At 36.2% G+C, this 26475-nt stretch overlaps 3 protein-coding genes and 1 pseudogene across 3 annotated transcripts; 1 reads left to right on the top strand and 3 right to left on the bottom strand.

Annotated features, from left to right (window-relative positions):
* Positions 1 to 7738: 7738 nt before the first annotated feature.
* Positions 7739 to 9335, bottom strand: LOC139882198 (uncharacterized). The gene is made up of 3 exons (XM_071866562.1): positions 9193 to 9335; positions 8422 to 8517; positions 7739 to 8315 (listed from the first exon to the last, which is right to left on the bottom strand). Exons 1-3 carry the CDS (start codon positions 9333 to 9335, stop codon positions 7739 to 7741), a joined length of 816 nt encoding a protein of 271 aa, XP_071722663.1.
* Positions 9336 to 11085: 1750 nt separating this feature from the next.
* LOC139882195 (uncharacterized) lies at positions 11086 to 13136 on the top strand. The gene is made up of 4 exons (XM_071866558.1): positions 11086 to 11514; positions 11629 to 11997; positions 12316 to 12900; positions 13005 to 13136. The coding sequence occupies exons 1-4, from the start codon at positions 11086 to 11088 to the stop codon at positions 13134 to 13136; spliced, it is 1515 nt and encodes a 504-aa protein (XP_071722659.1).
* Positions 13137 to 14712: 1576 nt separating this feature from the next.
* Positions 14713 to 17108, bottom strand: LOC139882194 (uncharacterized TPR repeat-containing protein At1g05150-like). Its single transcript, XM_071866557.1, is given in 2 exon segments — positions 14713 to 15731; positions 15734 to 17108. Coding segments are annotated over 2 exon segments (2394 nt in total).
* A 5221-nt stretch (positions 17109 to 22329) lies between these two features.
* On the bottom strand, positions 22330 to 25056 carry LOC139882188 (thaumatin-like protein 1b; annotated as a pseudogene).
* Between the last annotated feature and the right edge of the window lie 1419 nt (positions 25057 to 26475).

The following is a 26475-nucleotide window of genomic DNA, read 5'->3' as shown; positions in this document are numbered from 1 at the left end:
TTAGCTAATCAGGATCTTTGGTCTCTTAAACTTGACGACTATTTCCCTTTCATAATAAAGCTATCAAATGCCTCATCAAAAGGACATGGAAATAATTTTCTTTCTTGTACTACAATTTTGTTTATAAAATGCCATAATGACTCTGATATAAACAAACATGCTGTAGTTCGTGATGTGTGGCGGAATAATGAGTGGGTTTTTCCGGATCCATTGGATGAAACCGCGCAAGCTTGGACGTTTTTGAGGGCCAATTATCGATTGTCCAATGCCCTTGATCACATTACTTGGCCTACAAGGTTATCTTGTAAATTCTCAGCGTCAAATGTTTGGCAACAATTGCGAAGGAAAAGAGCAAAGCATTGTATATGGAATCTGTTTGGACTGGGCCAAATATCCCAAAGCATAATTTCGTGATGTGGATGTGCTTAAAAAATAAACTTTCCGTAAAAAGCAGTTGTTAAAATGGGGACTGGTTTATTTGCCCACTATGTAGACATGATGAGGAATCTATTGCATGCACACTTGTTCTATCATTGTGATGTTACAAAAGAAGTATGGCTACTTGTTAGCTCTTTTTTACAGATGCAGCCTGTGTTCCATGTCAGCATCTTCTGTCGAAGAGCTCTAGGCAACAGTAGGCTAGACTGGTGCGACGAAGACGAGTAGCTCTTATGGCTACTGTGTACCGTGTTTGGCGTGCTCGGAATGAAAAAGTCTTTGATCTCACTGATTTCAACAGTGAAATAATTGTTAATGAGATATTTAACTATGTCCGTTGAAAGCTAGGTGATTACTGATTAGAATGCATAGATTTTATATTTTTGTGCTTTGAGGTTGTGCTCATTTTAGGCTGTAGCGAGCTCGATCTGTTGTCACATTTATGGACCAAAAAAAATGCCATGACGACTCAAACGTGTCCTTAGGATTCCGGCTAATGTAAACGATTTTGCTATCTGAATTCCTGATAGATTTCGGAATCATGCAATACGGTACGCGGGTCCTAATAAGTCTAGGACGAGACATACCTCAAAAGTAAACTTCCGGGTTTTCATTCTTTCCCTAAACTTGAAATGCTAGAGAGGGCATAAGCATGTTTGGATGATTCTTTAGCAATGGATCATTTTCGCCGTTATCGGAAACTTTAAAGCTCATTACTGTTGGAATCAGAGCCTAGGGCCAGGTAGTTCTTTTCTTCGTAGAGGAAGCCAGGATAACATCATCGTCTAGGGAAATGAAGTGGATTTTGCAGCTATGGCAGAATCCTTCAAATTGGTAAAGATCATCAAAGGATCCTCCCCACCATCTTTATTCTAGGAAATTCGTCCAATGAGATGAGAAAGAAGGATTAGGCAATGGATTTGTTTCGCGGCATTGAAGGATTAATACCGGTGCTTCACAAAGGAATACGAAAACTTCAGGCTATATTATATATATAGAGAAAAATATATTCCTTGATGATTACACCTTCAATCGAGAAAATTACTCCTGGAAAAGCTGTATCCGGCCCTTAGTTGGCCGACTAACGGAATCGATGGCTTACGTACAGAAAAAGCAGTTTTTTTTTTAATCATTCAAGGATTTTAAGGCTCATCGGCTCGAGTTTCTGCTCAACAACATGCAACCAATTTCCAGCAGTGTATTGACTACTCCCGGTGGCCGGATAAGCCAGAAGGGTTGATAGAAGTAATGGAACATTACAATGGCGAAGTGTAGGAACTTAATCGCGAGCTCCTTGAAATGTTATCGGAGGGACTAGAGAGGCTTTTAGAAATGCTTGTATGGAATCGAATGTAAATAATTACAAGATACTCTGAGGTTGCGAGCTGTAAGCATTATTTAACCATACAAAGAAATTAAGGATGATCCACCCTTTTCATATTAATCCTAACAGCACGCTCATGAACCAGTTTAGTTCCTTAAGCTTGATGTGAATTGCTCCTTATACTTTATGTAGTTATAGTAATCGATCCTTTTATTTTCTTTAGACATGAATTACTCCTAGATCAATAAATTTCAAGACATACATATTTATGAATTGTATTTCGTATGAGCATGTGAATAGTTGTATTTTCATAATTTTTTATGTACACCAAATCTAAATTTTGGTATAAAAAATTTCAACAAGTCAAACAAACAAAAATCTAAATTTTGTAGAAACATGTTCCCGCCTATTCTTTATATTCCGACTTTAAGAATGGGCTGGGTTTTGCACGTGTGACGCGTGATTGTTAGTCATTGGACTTTATGCGGTCCATCTTTATTAGCTTCAGCCGTAGCATTGAAAAGATGTCGTTTTGGCTTGATCCCAAATTCGAACATCTAATCTAACGGTCAAATTCTACCCCTCCTCCAAATTTTTCTGAGAAAAAGAAAAACCAAGCTTCTCTAAATCGCCGACGATGTAGATCCCAATTTAACTTTGATAAAATTCTGAAAGTCTCACATCGGAAGGTTATCAAATCTAGATCTTCTTTATAATGGCTTATGCAAACATCCCTCATTGACCTAATTTTTGGAGTGAAATTAGGCATCTTATGTATTAGACACAAGTCCGTTTCTGATGTATGGATGCCCATATCCCATCACAGGAGGCCCCACCGCTGCCACAAGCTCTCCCACTTACTTTCTCTTTGATTTGCATAGTCTCTGTTTTCCTTTTCAAAATTTACTTTTTTACTTTTGGTAATTTTTGTTCCGATAATTTGTTTTTAGATATTTTTTCTTTTCCTTTTCTTTCTTTTCTTTTAATCAGCCAGTACACTGGAAGGTTTATCTTTTTTGGATTTTTGGTAATTCTTCCGATAATTTGTTTTCTTTCATGTTGATGTGATTTTTTTCCCCTTTCCTTTTAATCAGCCAGTACAAATGACGAAAAAACAATAAAGCTTGTATGATTTGGTGCTCTCATGGAGGGTAGAGGATATTTTGAATAAAGATCTCTACGTATAACTAGATGTTAATTCAAAAATTAATGTATACGATACCAATATATATATATATATACTCGACATATGTTTTTGGTATAGTTCAAAGAGGAAGCAAAAGAATGAAATTGAATGGTACTATTGAGGTTCAAACATTATCTTCTAAGCCTATCCAAGGAAAATTTCTACCTTACAACATTGTTTATGAATATAACCTCTAACATCCGTATATGGGAAGCTTTAAATTTAACGCATGAAAGCATCTTAATGAACAATGTTACCGCCGGTTTTATTTGTAATAAGTGGTTCAAATTGTTTTTTGGTTGTATGCGATATTTGCATGGGTGACAATTATATATATGGTAGCGATCACGATTTCATTAGCATTTGAAGATTTTAGATCGGATATATATATTAGTTACTAACATATATAAGAGAGGGTGGCCGAAAATCAAAAACAGACTCATATCACTATTAAAACTACTGTTCATCGCTTTCGTCCGTTGGATTCGGCCGAAATTGGCCCGAGAACGAATCGAACCGTCCATTTTCGGCCGAAAACAGCCAAAAATGTGAAACTACCTTTTTATCCTTGCTTTTTGGAATATGAGAGAATGGGCTTGAGGGCAAAAACGTAGAATTAATACGAAATTACCTTTTTACCCTCACTGGGCTGCAGCTTTAAATTCAGCCCGAACGAATCAGGGATTGCCAAGTGGCAAATCTCCCTCTCTCCTCCGAAATTAATTCGAAATTTTGAAGCCCCGTATCTACAAATTGGAGCCGATTTAAGATATCGATATCTAATATAAAAATGTAGACACGCATTTTTACAATCGAATGAGAGTCGTTTCATATTTTTTCGACTTCGTATGAATATTTTATGATTTTTTTAAAAAATTGAGCGAATTTTTTTTTAAAATTAGATTTACCCTCAACTTTCTCCTAAAGTTCCGAACGGCCCTCAAAGTTTGTCTTTTAATTAGGCGACAACTTTAACCTTAGATCTACGCCAAACGGTTTGAAATTTGAAAAATCCGACAACTATAGGATGTTCATCTCATCGAGACGACACCGACCATATAATAAAACCCGAAATCCCGGGACCACCAACAACGACACTACCATTCCCACAACTTTCTCCTCAAGTTCCGAACGGTGCTCAAAGTTTGTCTTCTAATTAGGCCGCTCCTTTAAGCTCAGACTCGTGCCAAACGGTTTTAAATTTGAAAAATCCGACGATGACATGACGTTCATCTCGTCGAAACAAGTTTGGCCATATATATAAAAAAAAGAATCCGGCCACCACCGACGGCGGCACCTCCATTCCCGCAACTTTCTCCTTAAGTGCCGAACAATCCTTAAAGTTTATTTTACGCTTAGATCTACGACAAACGGTTCGAAATTTGCAAAAATCCAACGACAACGCGATGTTCATCTCGCGGACATTTGTCACGAATATCATGTGTATATAGAGCTACATTTGTAGGAAAATTTTTCGATCACACGTAAATATTATATTTTCTTCCAATAAAATTGTGTACATTTATATTTCTTATTTAAAATTGCTCGAGCACCTATCATTTTTTTCATTAACCCCTAATGATATTCGACAAATCCGATCGCAACATATTACACACGCTCGCGACGCTTTTTGACCAAAAATTAGGCCATCGATAAAAAAATGGGCTTTTAGCATTATAAGCCAAATTGGAGCCGATTTACACTATCGATATCTAATACAAATATTAGATACGCATTTTTACAATCAAATGAGAGTCGTTTCATATTTTTCCGACTTCGTATGAATATTTTATGAATTTTTTAAAAAACTTAGCGAATTTTGAATAAATATCAGATTTTCCCACAACTTTCTTCTAAAGTTTCGAACGGCCCTCAAAGTTTGTCTTCTAATTAGGCGACAACTTTAAGCTTAGATCTATGCCAAACATTTTGAAATTTGAAAAATCCGACAGCGATAGGACGTTCATCTCACCAAGACGACACAGGCCATATAATAAAACCCGAAATCCCGGGACCACGGACAACGGCACTACCATTCCCACAACTTTCTCCTCAAGGTCCGAACGGTCCTCAAAATTTGTCTTCTAATTAGACCACACCTTTAAGCTTAGACTCACGCCAAACGGTTTCAAATTTGAAAAATCCGACAACGACATGACGTTTATCTCATCGAAACAAGTTCGGCCATATAAAAAGAAAAAAAGGAATCCGGCGACCACCGACGGCGACACCTTCATTCCCGCAACTTTCTCCTAAAGTGCCGAGCAATCCTCAAAGTTTATTTTACGCTTAGATCTACGGCAAACGGTTCGAAACTTGATAAATCCGACGACAATGCGATGTTCATCTCGCGGACATTTGTCACGAATATCATGTGTATATAGAGCTACATTTGTAGGAAAATTTTTCGATCCCACGTAAATATTATATTCTCTTCCAATAAAATTGTGTACATTTATATTTCTTATTCAAAATTGCTCGAGCACCTATCATTTTTTTCGTAAACCCGTAATGATATTCGACAAATCCGATCGCAACATATTACACGCTCGCGACGATTTTTTACCAAAAGTTAGGCCATCGATAATGAATTGGGCTTTTAGCATTATAAGCCAAATTGGAGCCGATTTACGCTATCGATATCTAATACAAAAATTTAGATACGTATTTCTACAATCAAATGAGAGTCGTTTCATATTTTCCCTGATTTCGTATGAACATTTTATGATTTCTCTTAAAAATTGAGCGAATTCTGAATAAAAAACAGATTTTACCACAACTTTTTTCTAAAATTTCGAAAAATCCCTAAAGTTTGTCTTCTAATTAGGATACAAATTTATCCTTAATTACGCTCAATTAAAACTATTGGGTCAGAGAAAAGCGAGCTTAATTATAATATTAACATTCACATGATCAAATAGAAAGTGGTTCTATTATTGCATCCCAAGAATGAAAATTCAAAAACAAATATAGCAGACGTTAATGCTAGCTCCCGGAGAGGCATCAATGGCATCAAAGTAGTTATAATACGGGGAAAAAGGATCCCACATCGTTAAATTAAAACCTGGAAGATGATTATGATTTAGAAGAGATGATTGAGAGCTAAAACTTAATTATATACATAGTACTGTGGCTCTTTTTAATTAGTGTGTGGAGAATAGCTAGCATGCATGGGTATTTATATATAGTAGAGGCTTTTATGATACAAATTGGGAAAATAACGTATTAGGAATTCTTTTGTCTACTAATTTGTACAAAATAAAATATTCAGAAGAGGAAAAAAGTAATATAATTTAGTGAACTTGTTGACGAAAAGACTTAGTATGATGCTCTTTTGGAATAAAACATTGAAAGGAAATCTAGACGTAGCTGATTCTATAAATCAGTTACAAAATAAGTAATTTTTTCATTAAAGAGACTCGACGAAGCAGTGCTGGCTAGTGGCGGAGTCATGTAGTAAAATATGGTGTCATATGATATCATAATTTTTGAAAAAATGAATAAATAGGTCTTATACTTTAAAATAATTTAAATTTGTCCTTAAAATTGACCCCACAAAATATTATATCATTTTAAATTGAACAATTATTAAAAATAATATAATTAAGGATCAACATATAAATATGTTTAAAATTCTAAATTATTCTATATATTTATATATAACTAGAATTATTTAGCTTCTTAAATCAAGTATAAAGTTCTTGAACAACTAGTTTTCCATAAAATCTATGGTCTAAAAAAAGTTTTCCATAGATTCATGCTCCATTAAATGTTATTATTTAGATAATAAAGGTCATTTGTTATTTGTTGGTTATTAATTGAATTACGTTTGATTTCGTTAGGAAAATTTTGCGGTGCGACTTTTTTCGACCTCTTAATGCTAGGATCTTTCATTGAAATTGAACCCACTACTCTCGGGTCTTAATTCCGCCACTGGTGCTGGCTGAACCATTTTGGAAGCTCTAGACGAAATAAAATAGCTATTTTATTATGAAGTCCTTTTTTTTTCTTTATAAAATATGTATAAAATTTATAATGTATAAAATATTTATACTTTTATTGTCCACCAAAAAAGTGATAACGTTTTAATATAATAATTATGTTATATAAAATTTTATATATTTTATCGCTCCAAAAAATAAATATTATATTTTAAATTATCTAATTTGAATGTTATAATAAATCTTTTGTCCAATATACTATATAATTTTCTGTTTTAGAGTTACTGGAAAAGGAAGTTTATTGACTTGCTAGAGAAGATCTGCGAATTAGGAATTAAAATTTACAGGCTAGAATGCAACAGAGTTGAACTTTGTAGTTTTACATGGTTTTCCTTGGCTAAACATCAGGAAAACGGCGCACAACAGGACCAATTGGTGAGCATCCCCTTTTCATCCGTGAGGTGAGACTCGAGTTGTATAATTCGCACAATTGTAATGTAGTAAAAAAAAATGATGGTAGACATTAGGAAAGATATCATAAAGGAGCAAATTGAGACTGGCCAATTTAGATAGCTTTCAATATTGTTATTTGTTTGCTAAAAAACTGATGTATAATTTAGAGGCCAAATAAAGGTTAACAGAGAGCAAGTGCACAAGGAAACATATCATAAAGGAGCAAATTGTTCTCATACAAGCTGTTATCCTAAACATAAAAACCATCCAACACCACGAAGTCAAACAGAAATTCAACTGTTTCCAAGGGCAGAAATAAACAATTCTATTTTTCAAAAACAAAGAGAGTCTAATGCCATTGTCTAAAAGACTTGAACTATTAAATTTCAAAACAAATCAATAACGGCGGAAACCACGCTCAGGTAATCTCCCGGATGGACATTCGAAAGCCATGTGGCCGCGCCCCCCACAGTTGTGGCAGATGAGCATGGCTCCTCCCATACAGTCCCTACTCATGTGGCCAACCTGGTTGCAGCTACGACAGATAACATCACGGAACATGCGTGAAGGCGGCGGCAGCGGGTCGTCACGGTATCCAATGTGGTGGGGTCTACCTCTATCAGCAAAATGATGAGTATCGCCGCCTTTAGGGCATTGCCTAGCCAAGTGCCCTCCTATGTTGCATAAGTTGCAGACAGGATCGTTCTGACAATCACGAGCTATGTGGCCTGTTTTCCGGCAATTCTTGCATGCTTTATCGTTCATGCAGTTGGCGGCTAGATGGCCTGGCTTATAGCAGTTGTTGCATAGCCTTGTGTCGCTAGATGGCTCAGGATTTGGGCAATCTTTGGCCCGATGCCCAGCCTTACCACAAGTATGGCACAAACCCTCTTTGGTACAGTTGCTGGCTACATGTCCAGGCTCTCGGCAGTTCCAACAACGTGCCTCTGTGTTACATTCTGAAGCAATGTGCCTGAAAATTAAATTCACATATTATCACAAAAGTTTTATGATGGAAAAGATGGACATCAAGTATTATCCCAAAAGTTTTATGATGGCAACAGGGAAAGATATTTTACCCAGGGAGTCCACAGTTGTTGCAAACAGCAGCGTAAGGGCACTCCCTTGCAAAATGACCAGGCCGCCTGCAGTTGTTGCACAAGTTGCCGCTTTGGCTAGAGACATTTTCCACACAAAATCAGGGTGCAAAGCAAATATGAATTTTTAAACGAAACATAAATTAAACTTCGAAAGTATAATTTGACACCCTCCTACACTCTTTGAACCATTCATCACTGCAGAAGTAGCTTACATGTACCATATCGCTATACATTGCTCGTCAACAAAACACACGTAGCAGGATAGAACTAATTGTGCACCAAAACCCCAAACTCAGCTCTATACTTGCACAATGCATAAACTCACATGAATATAAAACCATAAGTAGGTCTACAGACAACTCCGAAACAATCGTAAAGATGAAACGGGATTATAAGTTATAACAGAACCACGACTGCTTTTAGAAAGGATAAAGAGATAGGATATTAATATAGCAGAGTAGCAGACAGAATAAGCCAAACCACCAATAGGAATGAATTAGAAACTGGAAGAAAAACAAATGTAGTAAAGAGAACAGCTGCAATAACAACTGCAACAGAAACCAAAAACAAAAATCGGATGCCAAACATTGTAACACGATGCTTGGAAAGAAACAGATGAATTTCTTTATGCTAGTGTCTACTTTAAACGTGAAGTGAGCAGGGTGCTTAAGTAGTTTAATTTTTCTTTTTATAAAGGACGCAATAGAATGACCTCGAAAACACTTGAAAAGTCAACAAAAACCAGATAACCTGAAGCCGCGACGTGTGACAGTGTCTCTCCTATAAGGGCCGTCACGATAGGAATGGCGCTGAGATCGCCTGTGATGTGGGCTTCTGCTCCGACTACGACTCCTACTCCGGCTTCGGCTCATGCTCCTGCTGCGTGAACTCATGTTCAAAAACTTCCTATTTAGAACTTCAACCACCAATGTTCCCCCAAAAATCCTCCACTACCACAGCTCTGCACCCTGCCAACATTAATCACACATCCAAAATTATCTCCATTGGTCCACCTTAAACTACTACTACCTCAGCCTTCAAACAGAAGCACCGAGCCAACTCTAAAGTAATACTTTGTCCACAACTCATGCAAGTCACCACATCCCAAATCACACCACGCAAGCTAACAAAGATATCATCAACTGAAACATAAACTCCATGGAGAATCAAACACCTCTTGCAAAGCACGTCGAGTAATCGAAAACAAAAACGCCAACTATGCAATAAGTCTACCCATACAAGGAACATATTGCCTCCATGTAAACACATAAATCCCATCGGTCTCAATAGAAGAGCATTTTTTCCCCAAAAAAGAATTATTTGACATTGTAAGAAATTCACAGGATTGAGCCTACAGTCAGATTCAGAATTCAACTCAGGTCAGTTCAGTAAACGGTTAATATTTTCTAGAGATGTTTAGAAACTGGGTCATTATTTTATTGGATGGTATTTAATGCACTGAATGATATTGTGACTTCCTATGTGGAACCTTAAACGAATAAGAGATAATGCCACGAAGATAAAAAAAAAAGTATTCATTTTTTTCAAGGTTAACAGGGAAGCAAACTCTAGTTCAGATAGCTACTATACCAAAAAAAAAAAAAAAAAAAAAGGTAAGCTACCCAACTAACATGTAGAAAGCAATTATCTAAGGCCAGATTCACAGATCGGCTGAGCGTGTTTCCCCTCATTCCCCTTATAATGACCTGAAGAGCAGATCGCTAAATCACCAACTCTCATGGTTATAACCTGTACTTTCCACAGCACCCTAACAAAGCGAAGACCAATCAACACTAAACAAAGAAGTCTTCGTCAAACCAGCAAACACTTGGTTTATGGGGCAGTAAAAGATTTATGAGCGTAAACTAAGTCGACAAAAGAAAATTTTGGTAGGATTTCCTCCTGACTAAAATAAGAAAACATGTACATTAAGGAGGAGAATGCAATTAAAGAAAGAAATACGATATAATAGCATATCATAATCAAATCAAGTCAATTAACACCAATAAATGGATAAATTTAAAGAATTCAATTCATTCAACAATCAACACAACCAAAGAGCACATACGAGCTAAGCTCAAGCTCAGCTTCTTTGATGTAGTGATGAATCGTAAATCCCAAGCTCAGAGTCGAATAAACTCTGAACCGGACAAAAGCGCAAGTCGTCAACTGGATCTAAAATCAGAAATAACAACGATAGCAACCACTAACAGGTGTAGATAAATTGAACTGCGACGAGGATTCACCTGAAAGAGAGGAGCTCTACACAGAGTCTGGGTTTCTTTTTCTTCTTTAGCTCAGAGCTTGAGAAAAAGAGAATTTCTCGAGCCAAACGAAAGATTGCTTCTTAGCTAGGGATTGGAATCGATACGGACTTCTTTGTTTAGGGACATATACACGTGTCGCATAATCAAAGCCAAACATAAACTATGTATTTGGTCCCTCAAGTCACAAAGTTTAGTTCATTATCCCCTCTTAGTTTTTTATTGACGTAAAAGGTCCTCTGAGTTGGGCAAAAAAGGTATAAATATCGTGGATTTATATCAAAATGGCGTGGATTTAGACCTCTTGTTCTAGGGTTTACGATAAAACCTCAAGCAAGCAGTCTAGTACTCTTCCTTCGACTGAAAGCAAACTCAAAAAATGGGGAAGAAGAAATTCATCGACAAGAAGAAATCCGCCACCTTCCACTTGTTTGCTCGCGATTCCTCCGATCCTAATTACACTGAAACATCCGACGGCGCCAATGACCGTGTCTTCGTTCGTGTAGATAACAATCCCTTCTCCTTAAATGACGAGGAGGAGGAAGACCACGAAGAAGATCCCAATTCGATATTCGCCGATGCTCCTGAGGAAGAGGACGTTGGCGGGGGTTTCGGGCGTGAATTTTGCAGTGGCGCTGCTAAACCTCCATTGCCGGACCATGTTAGGAGGGAGATATTGGTACTGGGTTTTCCTGACGATGGGTATAACTATTTGACTCACATGAGAGAAATTAGGAACGCTGGTGGTGGTTCTGCTTATTATGAGAATCCTAGGACGAGGCTTGATCTGGTACCGCGTGATGTTAAGGTTAATTTCTCACTGTTAGCTTGATTTGTATCCATTTTGATGAGTTTATATGTCTAGCTATAGTGGAGCTGAATTAACTGATAAATAAATGTGGCGTTTTCTTTTTTTTGTTAGGCATATGATGCTACGAAAGTGCAGATAAAGCCAGCGGATGAAGGGGATTCCGGTGACAGTAGAATTTACGATGTAGCTTCTAAGAGTGTCAACGTGAGGCCTCAGAAAGCTATTGATCCTGATGTATCTGCCTTGTTGGATGACAGTGATTTGTCACAGTTTGCCTCTGATGATGAAGATTTGGAGGAGGATTTTGTCGTGAGAGCAAACCTTCCTGGAGAAGGGGAAATTTTGGAGGAGGATTCCGAAGTGACCAATAGAGTGATCAATGAATTTGTGGCTTTTGACAATCAACTTGTGAAGGCAAAAGATTACTCTGTTGATGAGAAATCTCGTGACCGCAATCTTCTGGATGAGCAATTTGATATAGTGAGTCTTTTTCTATTTGTCCCTACTACTTTCATTGCATGAGTAGTATTTCGTGTGGGAGAGGACGACAAGGACCGTTCTACCACCGACACAATTATTAGCATTCTTTATCTGGGTTTGTTTGCCACTTTTGAGCGCTTGACATGGCTAAAGGATTTATCTACCATATATTTTACTTATCTGCCTTACTTTGGTGCTGTTGCATCAGTTCTTAAAATGTGTATTCGTAACTTATCTTGTCAATTTTCAAGCCTATTCTGCATTTTTAATAGTGATTATGCTCTTGTTTGACATATTCTTATTCCTTCTTTTGTCCAGCTTGTACAACAAGAATATGCCACCGACGATGATGATGGTTATAACGATGATGATAGTTATAACGGTGATGATGGTTATAACGGTTGTCTAGCAGTGGAAGAAGAAGAATCTATAAGAGAAAAGTTTAAGATTCTTGGCAATGAGAAGGATGATCTAGAACTTGGGGACAAATATGAGCTTCCACCAGATGATATCCTCCACCGTACTTCAGAATATGGTAAAAAGTATGAAAATGAAAGTGAAGATGAACAAGTGATCATCGCAGAGGAAAGTAGCGATGAGTCAGAACAGTGGGATTGTGATACAATCGTGTCTACATACTCAAATCTCGATAACCATCCTGGAAGAATTGGAGCTCCAGACATGTCTAGAAAAAAGAAGTTGGCTGACACTGTCTCTAGGGCGCTGACTTCTACCAGTCAAGTGATATCACTTGGAGGAAAAGAGAAGCTTCCTCTAGACTTTTTGCCCCGCAGTAAGACAGCCATTAAAGAAAAGGTGCAGACCACAAGTGAAGTGAAAGCTCAACCACAGAGGACGAGGCAACATGGTCAGGAAACAAAGGAGGAGAAGAAAGAAAGAAAGGTATACGCCGATTATGGATCTCTTTAGGCATAAAACTTTACTTGCAAGTCAAGTGTTTGGTATGTATAACTAGTTTTGGTTAACAATGCTACTGTTACATGCAGGCTGCAATAAAGGAGGAACGGCGAGAAGCACGTAAGATGAAGAAAGAAATGAAGGGGCTTTATCATCATGAAGCCCAACGTGCTCAAAGAGCTGCTGCTTTATCTGCTCCATCGTCCATTCGTATAATGTAAGTATTCATCTATTCTCTCTGACCGATTTCCTTGCATTACTAGGAAATGAGAATTTGCTGCATTGTCATGAAACCAACGGGACCTGATAAAAAAACTTCATTAATCTTCTTCAACAGGTAAAATTTCGATGCGAGATGTGTGTAAAACAAGTTTTGTCACCCCATATAGCTTTTTTTGTTTATCACTGAGATGTTATGGAGCTATATTTGAAGAAAAAGGAGCAGTTACACTCGTGGAACGCATCAGCTTTCATAATTTTTCATGTCTTTTGAGTTTTGAATATTAAGTGTGGATTTCATTTTAGTATATATGGGAAAGAAACAATGAGATTTAAGGCATTAATAAATTACTGTAGTACATCATAACTCTGTACTAATTTATTGTTGTTTATCGATGCTATTCGAAAATTTTGTTCGTAATGTAAAGTAAATTTGAGGCGAAAATTTTGTTCGTAATTCAAGTAAATTTAAGGCGAGATATACAGTTTTACACGGCTGAATGTTAGAAAAGTTCAAGTGAAATGTAAAAGATGATAGTTGAGGTAGCAGTTCGTAGTTGTTGGGAAAGTTCAGGTAGCAATGTAGCATCCGTATTCTGTGTAATAATCCCACATGAATCCATTCCTTCCTGGTCACATCTGGTCTAGACTGGTTGAGTGTCAACTATGTACTATCATCCTTACGAACCAATAACTTCAAATATATGAGCTTCTCTCTGGTTTACATTGATTGATCAAGCATACAATCTCAAATGGAGTATTATTTAAGATTTCAACAAGATCTTTTATTTATTGTAGAAAAATTGGGTGTAGGATTGTGAAGATGATTCTAATGGATGTCAGGGAAAAAGATATATAGTCAGCTAATCTCCAGCTCATGTATTCTTTCACAATTTAAATTGTAGTTCATCGCAAAATAACAGCTAGAATCCGGCAACAGCAGGACCAATTTTTTCCCATTAATTAATAAAATATAATCAGCCCCACCTCAAAAGAAAAAACGTCTTCCACAGGAAATCCAATATGATAATGGTTGTCCAGATTTGAGGTTAGATTTATGTGGTATAGTTTATTTCATGCTTAAATGGAAGATTAGGCAAAATACAAGAAGTTGTGGGCATGATTATCGTGGCCAGGTCATACCATTGAATTTGAAGCATTCTGGTGGTTGAACAAAAGGTCTTACGAAATAACTTTTTAATTAAAAAAAATGAGGGTGGAGAAGCTCAAAAAAGTAGAAGTTTTGCATTTATTGTTCGAGTGTTAAACAAGCCAACTTCATTCAAGAACTGATGGAAACTTTAACCGCAAGCAATGAACTCCCAATAGAGACAGGACATACACTTATCATTTCGAACAATAGAACTGTTATACACAAGGATAAGAACCAATTGGAGCTAATTCACACAATCTTTTGAAAAGAAGAAAGAATTCCCTATGATAGCTCTAACACTTTCAGACAGACAGACAGACAGGTAGGTTATTATACAACGGAACCGAGAGCTATGCATCCCACACTGAACAACTAAATAACAACAGAGTGATGATAATACAAAAGGAAAACCCGAAACAAGCTCGTTATGAGTCTGAAGGCAAATTAAAGCACACACACTTATCTTTTATGGCTTCTCCATCTCTTCCATACTCTTTAAATTTATATTCATCTTGTTTAAAAGGAGGCACCTTACCTTCACTGTAACATTGATTACATAAACTGAAATGAGATTTCATCTCCTTGAAGCGGGACCCAATAATTGGGTACCGACAGACCGAGCAAACATGCTTTCCGTGTCGATTTCTGTCACTAGCTTCAAGCTTCAAAAGAGTCGACATTACTCCGAAACCCCAATCACTATCATCGAACATCACAAGAAACTCGTTGAAAGAAACAAGTGTAGCATCGCTTTCCCCATGGACTTCCAACATTTCACTAATCCCTTGAGAAGGGATATAGATTGCCCTCAACAACTTTATGTAACCTACAGCATCAGATTTTCTAATCCGAGAACTGCCAGCTTCGTTTACGGGACGCCACAAGAGTGCATCAAATGCAATACGTTTTCGTTTATAAGGAGACCCACTGCACATGGGAGCAAGAACAGCCAAAAATAATCCCAAATCTACCCTACCCAAGCCTGCTTCATCCAGAACTGAAAGGATTTTCTCATTTATGGCCTTGACTGCTCCCTGGAAAGTTTCAGGCTTTAGGAAATTAAGCAACCTCGACAAAATTTCTTCCAAGTTAGGCTTGCGAATGGATTTTTGTGGAACACCGCCGCCAGAATATGACACCGGCACATCATTATCACTCATTTCTTTCTTCAAAAGCTCCACATCGCAACGACCCAACCTGGTAATCCTCTGAAAAGCCCTAATTTGAAGAGCAACAGCTAAGTCCTGCCTCAATGTCGTTTTATCACCCAGAGTCTTGAATTTTGTGGGTTCTACATTTATAAAAGCCCCTTCCCCATTGGCACCTCCATTACCCTTCCCCTTCTTTTTCTGCAAGTGCTTCAAATGTGATATCGCATCGTGCAATTCAACCCTGTTCGTCATTTTTAATGCTTCCTTTAAAGCTTTTTTAGCCTCCTCTGTTTCCCGGCCCCTAATAATGACACAGCCTTATTGAGCTGTGCACGCCAATGGTTCGGCCAAACAGCTAAAACCCTGGTATACATCTCAGAAGCTCTCTGAAACCTTCCTAGGTCCATATAAAGACCACCCAAATTGTACAACGCATCCACATGACCAGGTTTCAAATCAATAGCTTTTTGAAACACCTCAATTGCCCTCTCATCCTCGCCCATGCCATGTAAAGATGATGCCAAATCACAGTGTGCATCAGCATAGTCAGGTTTCATGAAAATAGCCTCTTCCAAAGCCTTAACAGCAGCTCTATACTCCCCAACGCCAAACAATGCACTACCCAAAAGTTTCAAAGCTCTAAAATGAGTAGGACAAAGAATAGCAGCTTCTCTATAATACTCACAAGCACTTAAAATCATCCCCTCACCTTCCAAAGCAATGCCGAGGTTGACATAAATTTGGGGAAGCAAATAGGACCACTGATGTCCGGCTGCCTCGGCAGATTCAAGAGCCAGCAAAAACTCATCTTTAGCATCTTTATACTTTCCAAGAGCATAGCTACAATTGCCAGCTCTAAAATGAGGCCTCACATCCACAGGCTGCAATTCGCAAGCTCTCTTAAAGCTGACCAAAGCTTCTTTAAACAATTGATGCTCATAGAGAACCCTTCCGATTGCCATATGCCCATCAAATGCTTCTTCTCTTGACCTTGCTCCATCTGCCCTGCTTCTCAAGACTCCTAATTCTCTCACAAAAGCAGCATAATCGTGACTCGATTCGTCCCAAAACACTCTCTTCTCCGACAACTCTGTAGACGGACCCAGTTCCCTTGACCACCCAGCGTCTGAATACATGTCGAAATTGTTGTTGTCTCCTCTCAATTTCCCGTCTTTTGATTGCTTCGCCTTCAACCTCTTGATCAAAACCTCCAAATCATCCACAATCTTCCACGTGTCATCGAACACTATCCCGTGATTCGGAGAGACGGCCCAAGCTGCCGTCCGTTGCTTCTTTTGCGTATCCATAGTTCTCTCGTCGACAATTGACGACGAAGAAGCTTCTGATTGGACCGAAAATCCCTTTCCCTCTTCCAAGTTAAGCTCCAGCCCCAATGCATCAAAGTCCCTGTCCACGTCGCCGGCACCGTCGTCATATGTACGGAGCAAACCATCGTAGGTTAAACCCTTTTCACCGTCGATGAACTCACTATAAGTCCGAAACACTTCGTCGAGGATAGCATTGATTTGTTCGTCACTGAATTTGACCCTGGGGTTTACGGCGACGACCAATGCCGCCATTTCATCTCTATTGAGACAACCGTCACAGTTGGCGTCGAATTGTTGGAAGATTCTCTTCACTTTCTCTGATCTGCTACCTCTAATTGACATTTCTGCTTCTTCAATTTGATAAATTAGGGTTTGAAGAAAGAAGCCAAGAAATGATGGTGATTTGAAATTGAAACGTGAAGTGAGGAACTAATTCAAAAGAGGAAAAGTAATGTCGAAGCTTTTTTTTCCCTCTCCTTTAATCAATTTTTTTGGATATTAAAATTATGATGAAAGTTTCGGTTAATTGGTTTAATTAATAATTTTTATATTTAAAAAGTAGTGGCCTTTTGGTAACCAGCTATCATTAGATCTGTCATTGGGCATGTAGCCAAATGATGTTTGTGCTAATTACCGGTGTTATCTTTACATAAAGGAAATAATTGTTTGCTCTAAGTCCAGTTTCTTATCGCTTTCTATATGCTGTCTACTCTCACGATATTGGGGAGATTAAAAATAAAATAAAAGATTAAATGTTTTTTTAATGTATCTATAAATAAAAAGCTGATGGAAAATTATAAGTGTTATGTAGAAGTCTATGGCACTTTAACCTAAAAAAGAAAAGGTAAATGGCACTTGCTTACAAAAATAAAAATTATATACATCATTTTCAAAATTTACAATATCGTTCTTATTTCTCACTCTCTCATAAATAGAAAACAACATAGTAAAGACGGAAAAAATTTGGATGCATTTCTCTGCTACCTTTAGATATCTTTTTATGTTTTAAACGGTTATATTTTTTACTAGAATTAGTTTAATTAGTCAAAATTACAACTATTTAAAGAATGAAAAGACACGTAACTCGTATACCATACGGAGAAATGCATGTAAGTTCATTAGAAAATTGGATAACGACACTCTACAACATTCTCCGATTTAATGAAAGCATCGATCGACTGTAGTCTGACTCTTTAAGATCTTGAAAGCAGGCATTTAGCTTCATAAATCTTGGGCCTTGTGGGGAAACAAGCCCAACCCGAATATTCCTAAACTAGCCAACAAACCACAGCTTCCTTAGTTTAACAGGCAAATGCTGGCAATGCAAGAGATAAAAGTATATACTCCTATATTAGTTTTCTTTTGAAGATATACTCCTATAAAACAGGCCTCCATAGTTTTTGTCTTCATGCCAATGCCAATATTAAACTACCGTACTCTTACATAATGCCAATAAGTTGGTGATGATAGTATTATGTGAATTGCCTCTGTAGTTTCTATATTCATGCCAATATTGATGTTCATAGTACTTTCATAAACTACTGTACTCTTACTTTATCCCAACAGGTTGGTCATAGTATTTTCATAAATCTAGAGCCTCATCATGTCAATAGTATTTTTACATCATGCTAATAGGTTGGTCATAATACTTCATTTGATGACTCGATATTAATTACTGTTTTGATGGTCAGCTGCTCCCACCTCGCAAAAGAATGTTTATTGACTTGGGATGATCCTCTTTGAAATCATGTCCAGGACCACCCACTGAGGCTCTGGTTTTCTACGGTTGTCGAGCAGGGTTACCTCATGCGCATGCTTGTTCAGCTGGAAGCAAACCCATGGCTTGAGTTGTCCCTTCATGCCTTTGCGAACCTTGCTTTGTACTGCACCAGCCATAACCCAATCGAGCATCCGGATATCAACATGATCGTAGAGGAGCTTTTAGATATTTTGCCAAGGTGGTGAAAGGTACATTCCATTATTGCTTTATAGCATTTAGTGTATATTTTAAGGTTGATTCTTTTAGAATTCTTATAATTGTCGTTTGATCTTTTAGGTCGAACATCATTAAAAAAAAAGGATCTTTCATACAGCAAAAAGTACACTATCCGATTCAGTTCTCGATTGGTATATAAATCAATTCACACTTTCATATGTCTAATATTTTGGTGAATGGTCGATATGAGATATGACGATTAATGGAGCACATACAAAGTCCAAATTTTTTGACGTTATTCAATGGGCTATGATACCATCTTGAAGGTCCACGGACTTTATCCAGGAGCTTAAGCTCAAGAATAGTGGGTTTTCGATTGGTATATAAACCAATTCACATTTTGAAAAATGATCGATGTGAGATATACCATATGTCTAATAGGTTCTGCCTGCTCCATTGACAAGATGGATCAATTATCATTTATTTATTTTTGTACTATTTTTTAAACGAGACATTATGTATGTTGCACGAAAACGCTCTTTACATGTCGAAATCAATATGGAAGAATCGGAAACGTTCAACACATTCATAAACGATTTTGACTATGTCAGAAACGTCAAGAGAAACGTTTCTAGTTGAAGGAAACGAAATTTAACATGTAATTCGATTCAATTGCTAAATAATTCGGTAAATCATCTTTTTGTTCATGACTGTTGATGTTATGTCATAATGTCAAATTTAGAAGTCATTGAAGGGCTTGATTTATTGTGTGTGATCGTGTTTAAAAGGCTTCCAATCTTCAAATGTTTATGGGCAAAGAATTATTGGATTTTTGTGTATCTATGTCTTGAAACGAGTTAACTGATCAATCATTTTGTATCTCCGTGGATTAATTTTTAATTCTCCTAAACTCTTCAATGGTGAATCGGTCCGTTTGTGGGACTTCCAATGGCGGTTGCGTGGCAGTGCAAGGTTTACTCATTGTTTCTCAAATGACTTTTCTTATTTTAAAAATATCAGCTTTACAGTTATCGTGGAATAGTTAATGGGATGACACTATTTGCTTTTTTGTGAGTAGTTCTTTTCTATTCTTAACTTTTTTTTAAGTCATTTTATTCTTAAACGTTATTTTGATGATTCGTGTGTATCGTATGTTACATTAAATTTTTTACATATGCTATTCAAAACTTGACATTTGTATAAATGGGCCCCATATGCCATGTAAAATTAATTAGCTGGATATATTAATTAGCTGAATAATAGAAATACTGAAAAACAAACAATATTCAATTGGGAGTACTGTAGTAGTAGTGTATTTCACAAGTAAAATCGTTTTTTCTTTGAATTTGTTGTGCAATTGGTCTTTTAAAAACAAAGCGTTTCTTTCTTCTTCTATTTCTTCAATGGCTTCTTTGAATTTTGTACTCCATATGACAATTAATTGTATTGCCATTAAAAGCCAGAAAATGATGATCTCCCTCTTCTATTTTTTTGAAAATTTCTCTTTCTCATATATAGATTTTCATTTTTTTCTAATCCTCAATTCGTTTTAAGTTTTTTCTGTGGTGAAAATATATTTCAAAACCCAATTACAATTTATTCCTCTATTATTTTCAAAATAAAATTACATCCATTATTTTTTATTTTTCACCTCAAAATCACACCCTAAAATTTAGGCCTAATTTCTCGATTTTAGATGGAATTGAAGTGAAAAGGGGAACACGATTATCTAGGTCTTAACTTTGAAAAAACTGCTATTTAATTCGTAATTACCTAAAATATTAATAATATTTTAAGTTAATTTGTATATCCAGCTAATTAAATTTACATGACATGTGGGATCATTTTTATATAAATGTGATTACTATATGTAAGAAATGATGTGTTGTATATTAGGTATGCAAGAATTTTTCGATATGATTAATAGAATTGTAATAATTTTAAACTTCTTTAGAAAGATGACACTTTTATTTTTTTTTATTTATAAATTTTTATAAGATTTAAAAAATATATTTATATTGAATAAATTTTAAATTTGTCATATCTCGTATCTGTATCGATATGGAAATTCGTATCCATTTCTGTGCAACATAATTTCAGTATTCGTTTAAACAAATATCGTGTCTATTACGCACTACTTTTTAATCCATAATGCATTTTGTTATCCATATTTTTTCTATTTCCTTTTTATTTTCTATATGATTTGTTCATGTGTATTATTTATATTTCTATGGATCTAAAATATTCTTTTTAATGATGTTCCACCTAAATTATTTTTCTAGCCATTCAAAATAAAGATAAAACAGCCTCCTCCATAACTTCAGGACCAACTAAGGATGAGTTTTGCTTAAAAAAAATAAAGCATTAAAAATGTCGATTCTTGAGACCTTCTCACTATCTATATACCATGGAAAGCATGTTAGCCACAGCCTCCTTCGATAAGATCGGGCCATTCTTAATGATTTCCGATTAAAAAAAAAAAAACAAGAGTGGGGGTTATTGCTAAAACGTTCTTAATAAAACTTCACCATCTGACCACCTATTACGATGAATCTGAGCTTGAACTGTATGAAGGTGCATTCGAATAATCGCAACATGTTTCAGAATCTTTGAGAAATAAAAAATGTTCAAGCCTTCCAAAGCAAACCGAACATACAATTTACACGAGTGCGCTACAGTCTTATTGTTTGAATGGAGAATGTGAAGGTAGAATATGGATGTCGAGTTCTTAAAACGCGAAGATGCGTAATTGTGATTAAGAAGTTCGTGTTCGTGGAACACGAACTTGTCATGTCTAAAAAATATTTTAAAAATGAAGTTCGCATTCTCTGAACATGATTTTGTATAAAAAATTTTAAAAAAATGAAGTTCGGGTTCTAGGAACCCGATCTTGCTGTTTTCAATAACAAAATCGTAATCTTGGAACGCGATCTTGTATAAAAAATTAAAAAAATGAAGTTCGGGTTCTAGGAACCCGATCTTGTATAAAAAATTAAAATAATGAAGTGTTTTCAATAACAAAATCGTAATCTTCGAACGTGATCTTGTATAAAAAATTAAAAAAAATAAATAAAGTTCGGGTTCTAGGAACCCGATCTTGTATAAAAAAAAAAAAAAAATGAAGTTCGGGTTCTAGGAACCCGATCTTGTATAAATTCTATTCGATTTTATTTCTTTAATTCAGTTCTAATCACTCATTAATCAGCGTTGATTACTTGATTAAGGGAAAGTTCGGGATCTGAGAATACGAGCTCCTTATTTCTGTCCACAACTACCACTTTCTCACAATTTCTGTCTGCCTAACGGAAATGTTCGGTATTTATGTAATTAACCCCAATTTACACAGTCTGCTTCATAATAGATACATCGTGGGTTCCTTGTACAGGAAAATCCCAAGCCTTGTGCACAATTACGGGAAACTCAAGGTGACTTCTCTACATAGAGAAGAAGTGAAAAGCTTTCTTTTTACCACGTTGAAAAGCAACCGGACGCATGATAATGGGACTATGATTGAAAATTCCCCTGATAAGGACCAAGTAATAGAGACCAGAGAAAGTCATGACCGCATCCAAATTCATCAAACCATGATCCAACTTATGCCAAGCACGAACCTAGGCATCTTGATTGTTAAAGAAGGTAGTTTGGAGAGCCGGTGCAAGAAAAGTTCTGGAGCGATCATCAAAAGCATAACTATAAGCCTGGGGGCACTTGCTCTTGAAGTACCGGGAATAGTCTGTCGGGGGGCAAGTCTCCGGAAGGGCGAAATTTTCGGTGCTATAATATTTTGGATCAGGAAAAGTCGTGCATGCACTTTGCAAGAAATTACACTCCCATCTGAATTTTTGAGCTGAAGGTCCGCCGGGCAACCTCCGTTCACATTTGCCGTCCAGCTGATCTGGGTGCAAGTGGAACCCGACCGCCCTGTGGCGCTATCGATAGGTTCAAGTCAAACCCATCGACAAGGCTAATATCGTAAATGTCTTGGTCGCCGGATGCCGCTAGAGTGAACTCTGCTAGAGAAGATGGAGGTGCATTGCTGGCACCATTGCATGAAACTTGGCCGGAGCCACATTCTCCTGTGAGGCAAGAGAAACGGCCGTTGTTGGTAGAACATTCTCTTCTGCCCCAAAATCGGACGGCTCCAAGTGGGGCCGGAACGTTGATTGCTCGTGATCCTCCGGCAGCCAACTCAAATCCGGTTGTTTCCAATTGAGGAGCATCGGATTGCCCTACTTGGGAAGCTGGCCAAATTGTGAACGGATTCGTAATGGTAATTGTTGCCGACAAACCTCCTTCATGAATCAATGAAATGAATTTAATTAATTTCAGAATTATATATATCGTACAATGGAATTTACAGTTTATGTTCAACAAGTTACCCGTTGGGCAGAAAATTCGTTATTTTATGGATAAATATATAATTTCAGTATTTTTATTCTACTTATTGTTTATAAGATTTTCCGGAAAGTACTTAAGTGAAAAGTTTTGGTTTTACATTCTTCTGGTAATGAATTTAACTATGTATTGACCAATTATAGATAAATGAATTGAACATATCTTGAATAAGAGAATAAAAAAACAAAAGATTATCTTATCAATTGATAAAATCATCAGATACCTGAAAAGAGCAAGGTCAAAACTGTTAGGCCAAAAGTGCTTGCGTTTTCATGTTTGAACAACTCATGATGTTATAGCTAGAACTATACCTGAAAAGAACAACTCATGCTTGCTAAATGAAGTTTTATTTTGATGAAATGGGTAATAGAATGTGAAACGACACAAATCGGTTTAATTACGGTTCGATTCCGGATCGTTCGGTTTGTCATTATTGAAGCTGTTTATTGCAGCAATTAGAAGATATAATTCGTGTCATTTGAAGGCTAATCCTATTCGAATTATGCCTGATTTTCTTGGATTAATTCAAGTCAAATACAAATAGGATTTCTGCATTATCTTCTTAGGATTTGATTTTATTTGGAAGATAAAAAATCAACAGTTGATGAGTTCGAATATAACATAACAACTCAATCAACTTAAAATTCTATCTTTGTGTCTATATAAAAGAAGTAATTTGGTTGGAAAAATTTCTTAACACGATTCACGCGTGCGATCTACTGTTCATGCAATTATGATTCACGAGTTAGACTGTAAGGTGATCCGATATCGTCCAAACGAAGAGCTGATTCGAGATATTGTTAGATCTTCTTACTTAAAGTTTCATAGGACTATATAATCTACACTTATTTATCTATTTTATAAAGACTCATATAAAAATATAAACCAATACAAATTAATATTCTTCTAAAAGAGATACTACACTCAAAATTTGGTTGTATTATACACTATTTAGATTTTAGGTGTATGTGTAGTTAGTCGTGGATTAGGTAGGAAAATTCTTATTATTATCGACAGGAACGGAGGTAAGCTTAATCTGGTAGGGCAATTGCCTACCCTCCTTTTCATAAAAAATGAAAATATTAGATATATATTTAGAATATTTATTTATTAAATTTGATTTATCTAATATAATATAAATATAAAACTTAAAAATGAAATTGAATAAAATACACGTAAAACTAATAATAACTAATCTAGTTTAATATAAACTAGGAAAATTGAACATTAGTATGAATTTCCCATTATATACACATTCAACATTTTTTAAAGTATTTCACTAATTTTTTAAAGTAGGTAATCACGTGATAATTTCAAACTAATAATTTTATTCATGTGATTATATTATTAATTTTAATTTACTTTTTATTCAATAAATTTTAAGTAATTATTAATAATTTTTAGTGCATTTTAATAGATTCCGACTCTATAGAGTTAAAAAAAACCGTGGCACATACGTATAAATTTTTAACTCTCTATACTTTGAACTATATTGAACCCAATTAAATTTATTTGACGTAATTTTAATATGCTATCTTCCTATCATTTGAAAGCTAATTTCATCGTTAATATTGTCCTATCCAAAATTCAATCCTAACTTCGTCCCTGACTATCGATCGAAAAAGTAGCGTAGTATACTCTACATAATCTTTGGGTGTAAGTGTAGTTAATCGCGGGCTAACTAGGGAAATTCCTATTACTATCGGTCGATATTATCAGTCGAAGAGGTAGAGTTTGTTTTACTAGGATTGTGGAGAAGAGTATAGGTGGTGTAGTACAGTTGCGGACTGATCATGGGAAATTCAAGTTATACTTGTAACTTGGAGAATAGTAAAGCAGGAAAGCAATTCCTACATGAGGTCATGTGGTTGTAGTATTTATTCTAATTCCGAACCACGTAAAAATATCACGTGTTGTTTGCTTTCTTTACTAACTCCGCAGTTGATTATTTTCGTCCATTGTTAAAAGCAGCAGATGATTAAGTAGATTGTGTTGAAGTACACTCTACTAAAGACGGCCTGTATTTTTCAGAATGGGCCCGCTTGTTTCTTTTAAATAAAAAAAAAAAAAATTTGAAATTTTTTGGAACAAAACGAAACACGCTCCAGATACACGATTTTCTCTACGAGTGATAACCTAATTGAGTCAAGAATAATGTAATGAAAATGATAATTCTACGTAATTCTTATAATATTGACGAAAGACCGAGACCGCGTGTAGAAAAACAACTAAGCAATTCCTTTCCATTAATGTTCATTGTGTTAAAAAAGAAAAGAAAGGGATAATGACATTCAGGCTCCCTTAACTCATGCTAGATTACCATCCGACTCCTGTAACTTTACCTTCTAAGAAGAACCCATCCTTGAACTAATGAACTTCACATTAAAAATGTCTGTTCGCTTTGATCTGGTGCCGCATGTAACATTAACGGATATTAATACTACCACGTCAGCAAAACTAACGTCGTTTCACTTCAGGGGCCCTTCGGTAGACAGAATGAGTTGAAGGGTGCGGGTGTTACAGGGTGAAGTTCCAGGACCTGTTGGTAACTTAAAGTGAGTTCAGAGACCCCCAGGTCATTATCCCAAAAAAAACAAATATTCTGAAATTCCAACCGTGGAGGACGGATTGATTAAAATGTCCCACAGGCCACGACTTAATTGTATTTGGAGTGAAACATCTGCATTAATGAATATGACTCGTCCAGTCTCGACCACTGAATAAATCAACTAATAGGGAGTATTAGATCCTCCAAGAAATTGGAACAATTTGCCCGAATTTATGTTTTTATCAAATGACATATTTTAAAATTAAAAAAGAAGAAGGTATTTTTATTACCATTTTTAATAATAATAATAAAAAAAAAACCACTCAATAATTGATCCGAACAATATCGGAACCATCATTTTTTCTTTTATAAAAAAAATAATGGGACCATCATATCGGAGGGTGATTATCAGTCTCTCATAAACGAGCTTCGATCGAAATGTCGAAGCCTTGCTAGCTATGGATTAATTATTGATTGAGGACATTAAGTCGATGACGAGTTCTAATTTTGATTCATGCATTTTTTTTCTTTTATTGGTAGAAACGAAAATAAAGCGGCACATTCACTTGCGAAATTGTCAAATAGTAGTAATTCTATGCAAGTCAAGTCCAGCAAGCACAACACAAATTTCTAACGAAATTCGATATGTAAATAATTCTAACGACACTCTACCAAATTCTCCGATTTAATGAAAGCATCGATCGATTGTAATCTGACTTTTATGATGTTGAAAGCAGGCATTTAGCTTCAGAAATTTTGGGCAATTGTGGGTAACCAAGCCCCCAGCTCGATCATTCCTAAACTGAGCTAGCGTATAGTACAAGTCAACA

Source organism: Rutidosis leptorrhynchoides, unplaced genomic scaffold (assembly GCF_046630445.1).
Source record: "Rutidosis leptorrhynchoides isolate AG116_Rl617_1_P2 unplaced genomic scaffold, CSIRO_AGI_Rlap_v1 contig241, whole genome shotgun sequence".
Lineage (NCBI taxonomy): Eukaryota > Viridiplantae > Streptophyta > Magnoliopsida > Asterales > Asteraceae > Rutidosis > Rutidosis leptorrhynchoides.
Note: the sequence above shows the minus strand (reverse complement) of the source record. Positions and strands in the feature narration are given on the sequence as shown.

Bases quoted from the DNA above. Each gene is read 5' to 3' on its own strand.
- LOC139882198 (XM_071866562.1), bottom strand. From the start codon at position 9,335: ATGAGTTCACGCAGCAGGAGCATGAGCCGAAGCCGGAGTAGGAGTCGT. The intron at 8,518-9,192 runs GTTATCTGGTTT...AAATGTCTCTAG, and splicing joins GTCACACGTCGCGGCTTCAG to CCAAAGCGGCAACTTGTGCA. The intron at 8,316-8,421 runs GTAAAATATCTT...TTTAATTTTCAG, and splicing joins AACAACTGTGGACTCCCTGG to GCACATTGCTTCAGAATGTA.
- LOC139882195 (XM_071866558.1), top strand. From the start codon at position 11,086: ATGGGGAAGAAGAAATTCATCGACAAGAAGAAATCCGCCACCTTCCAC. The intron at 11,998-12,315 runs GTGAGTCTTTTT...TCTTTTGTCCAG, and splicing joins TGGATGAGCAATTTGATATA to CTTGTACAACAAGAATATGC. The intron at 12,901-13,004 runs GTATACGCCGAT...TGTTACATGCAG, and splicing joins AGGAGAAGAAAGAAAGAAAG to GCTGCAATAAAGGAGGAACG.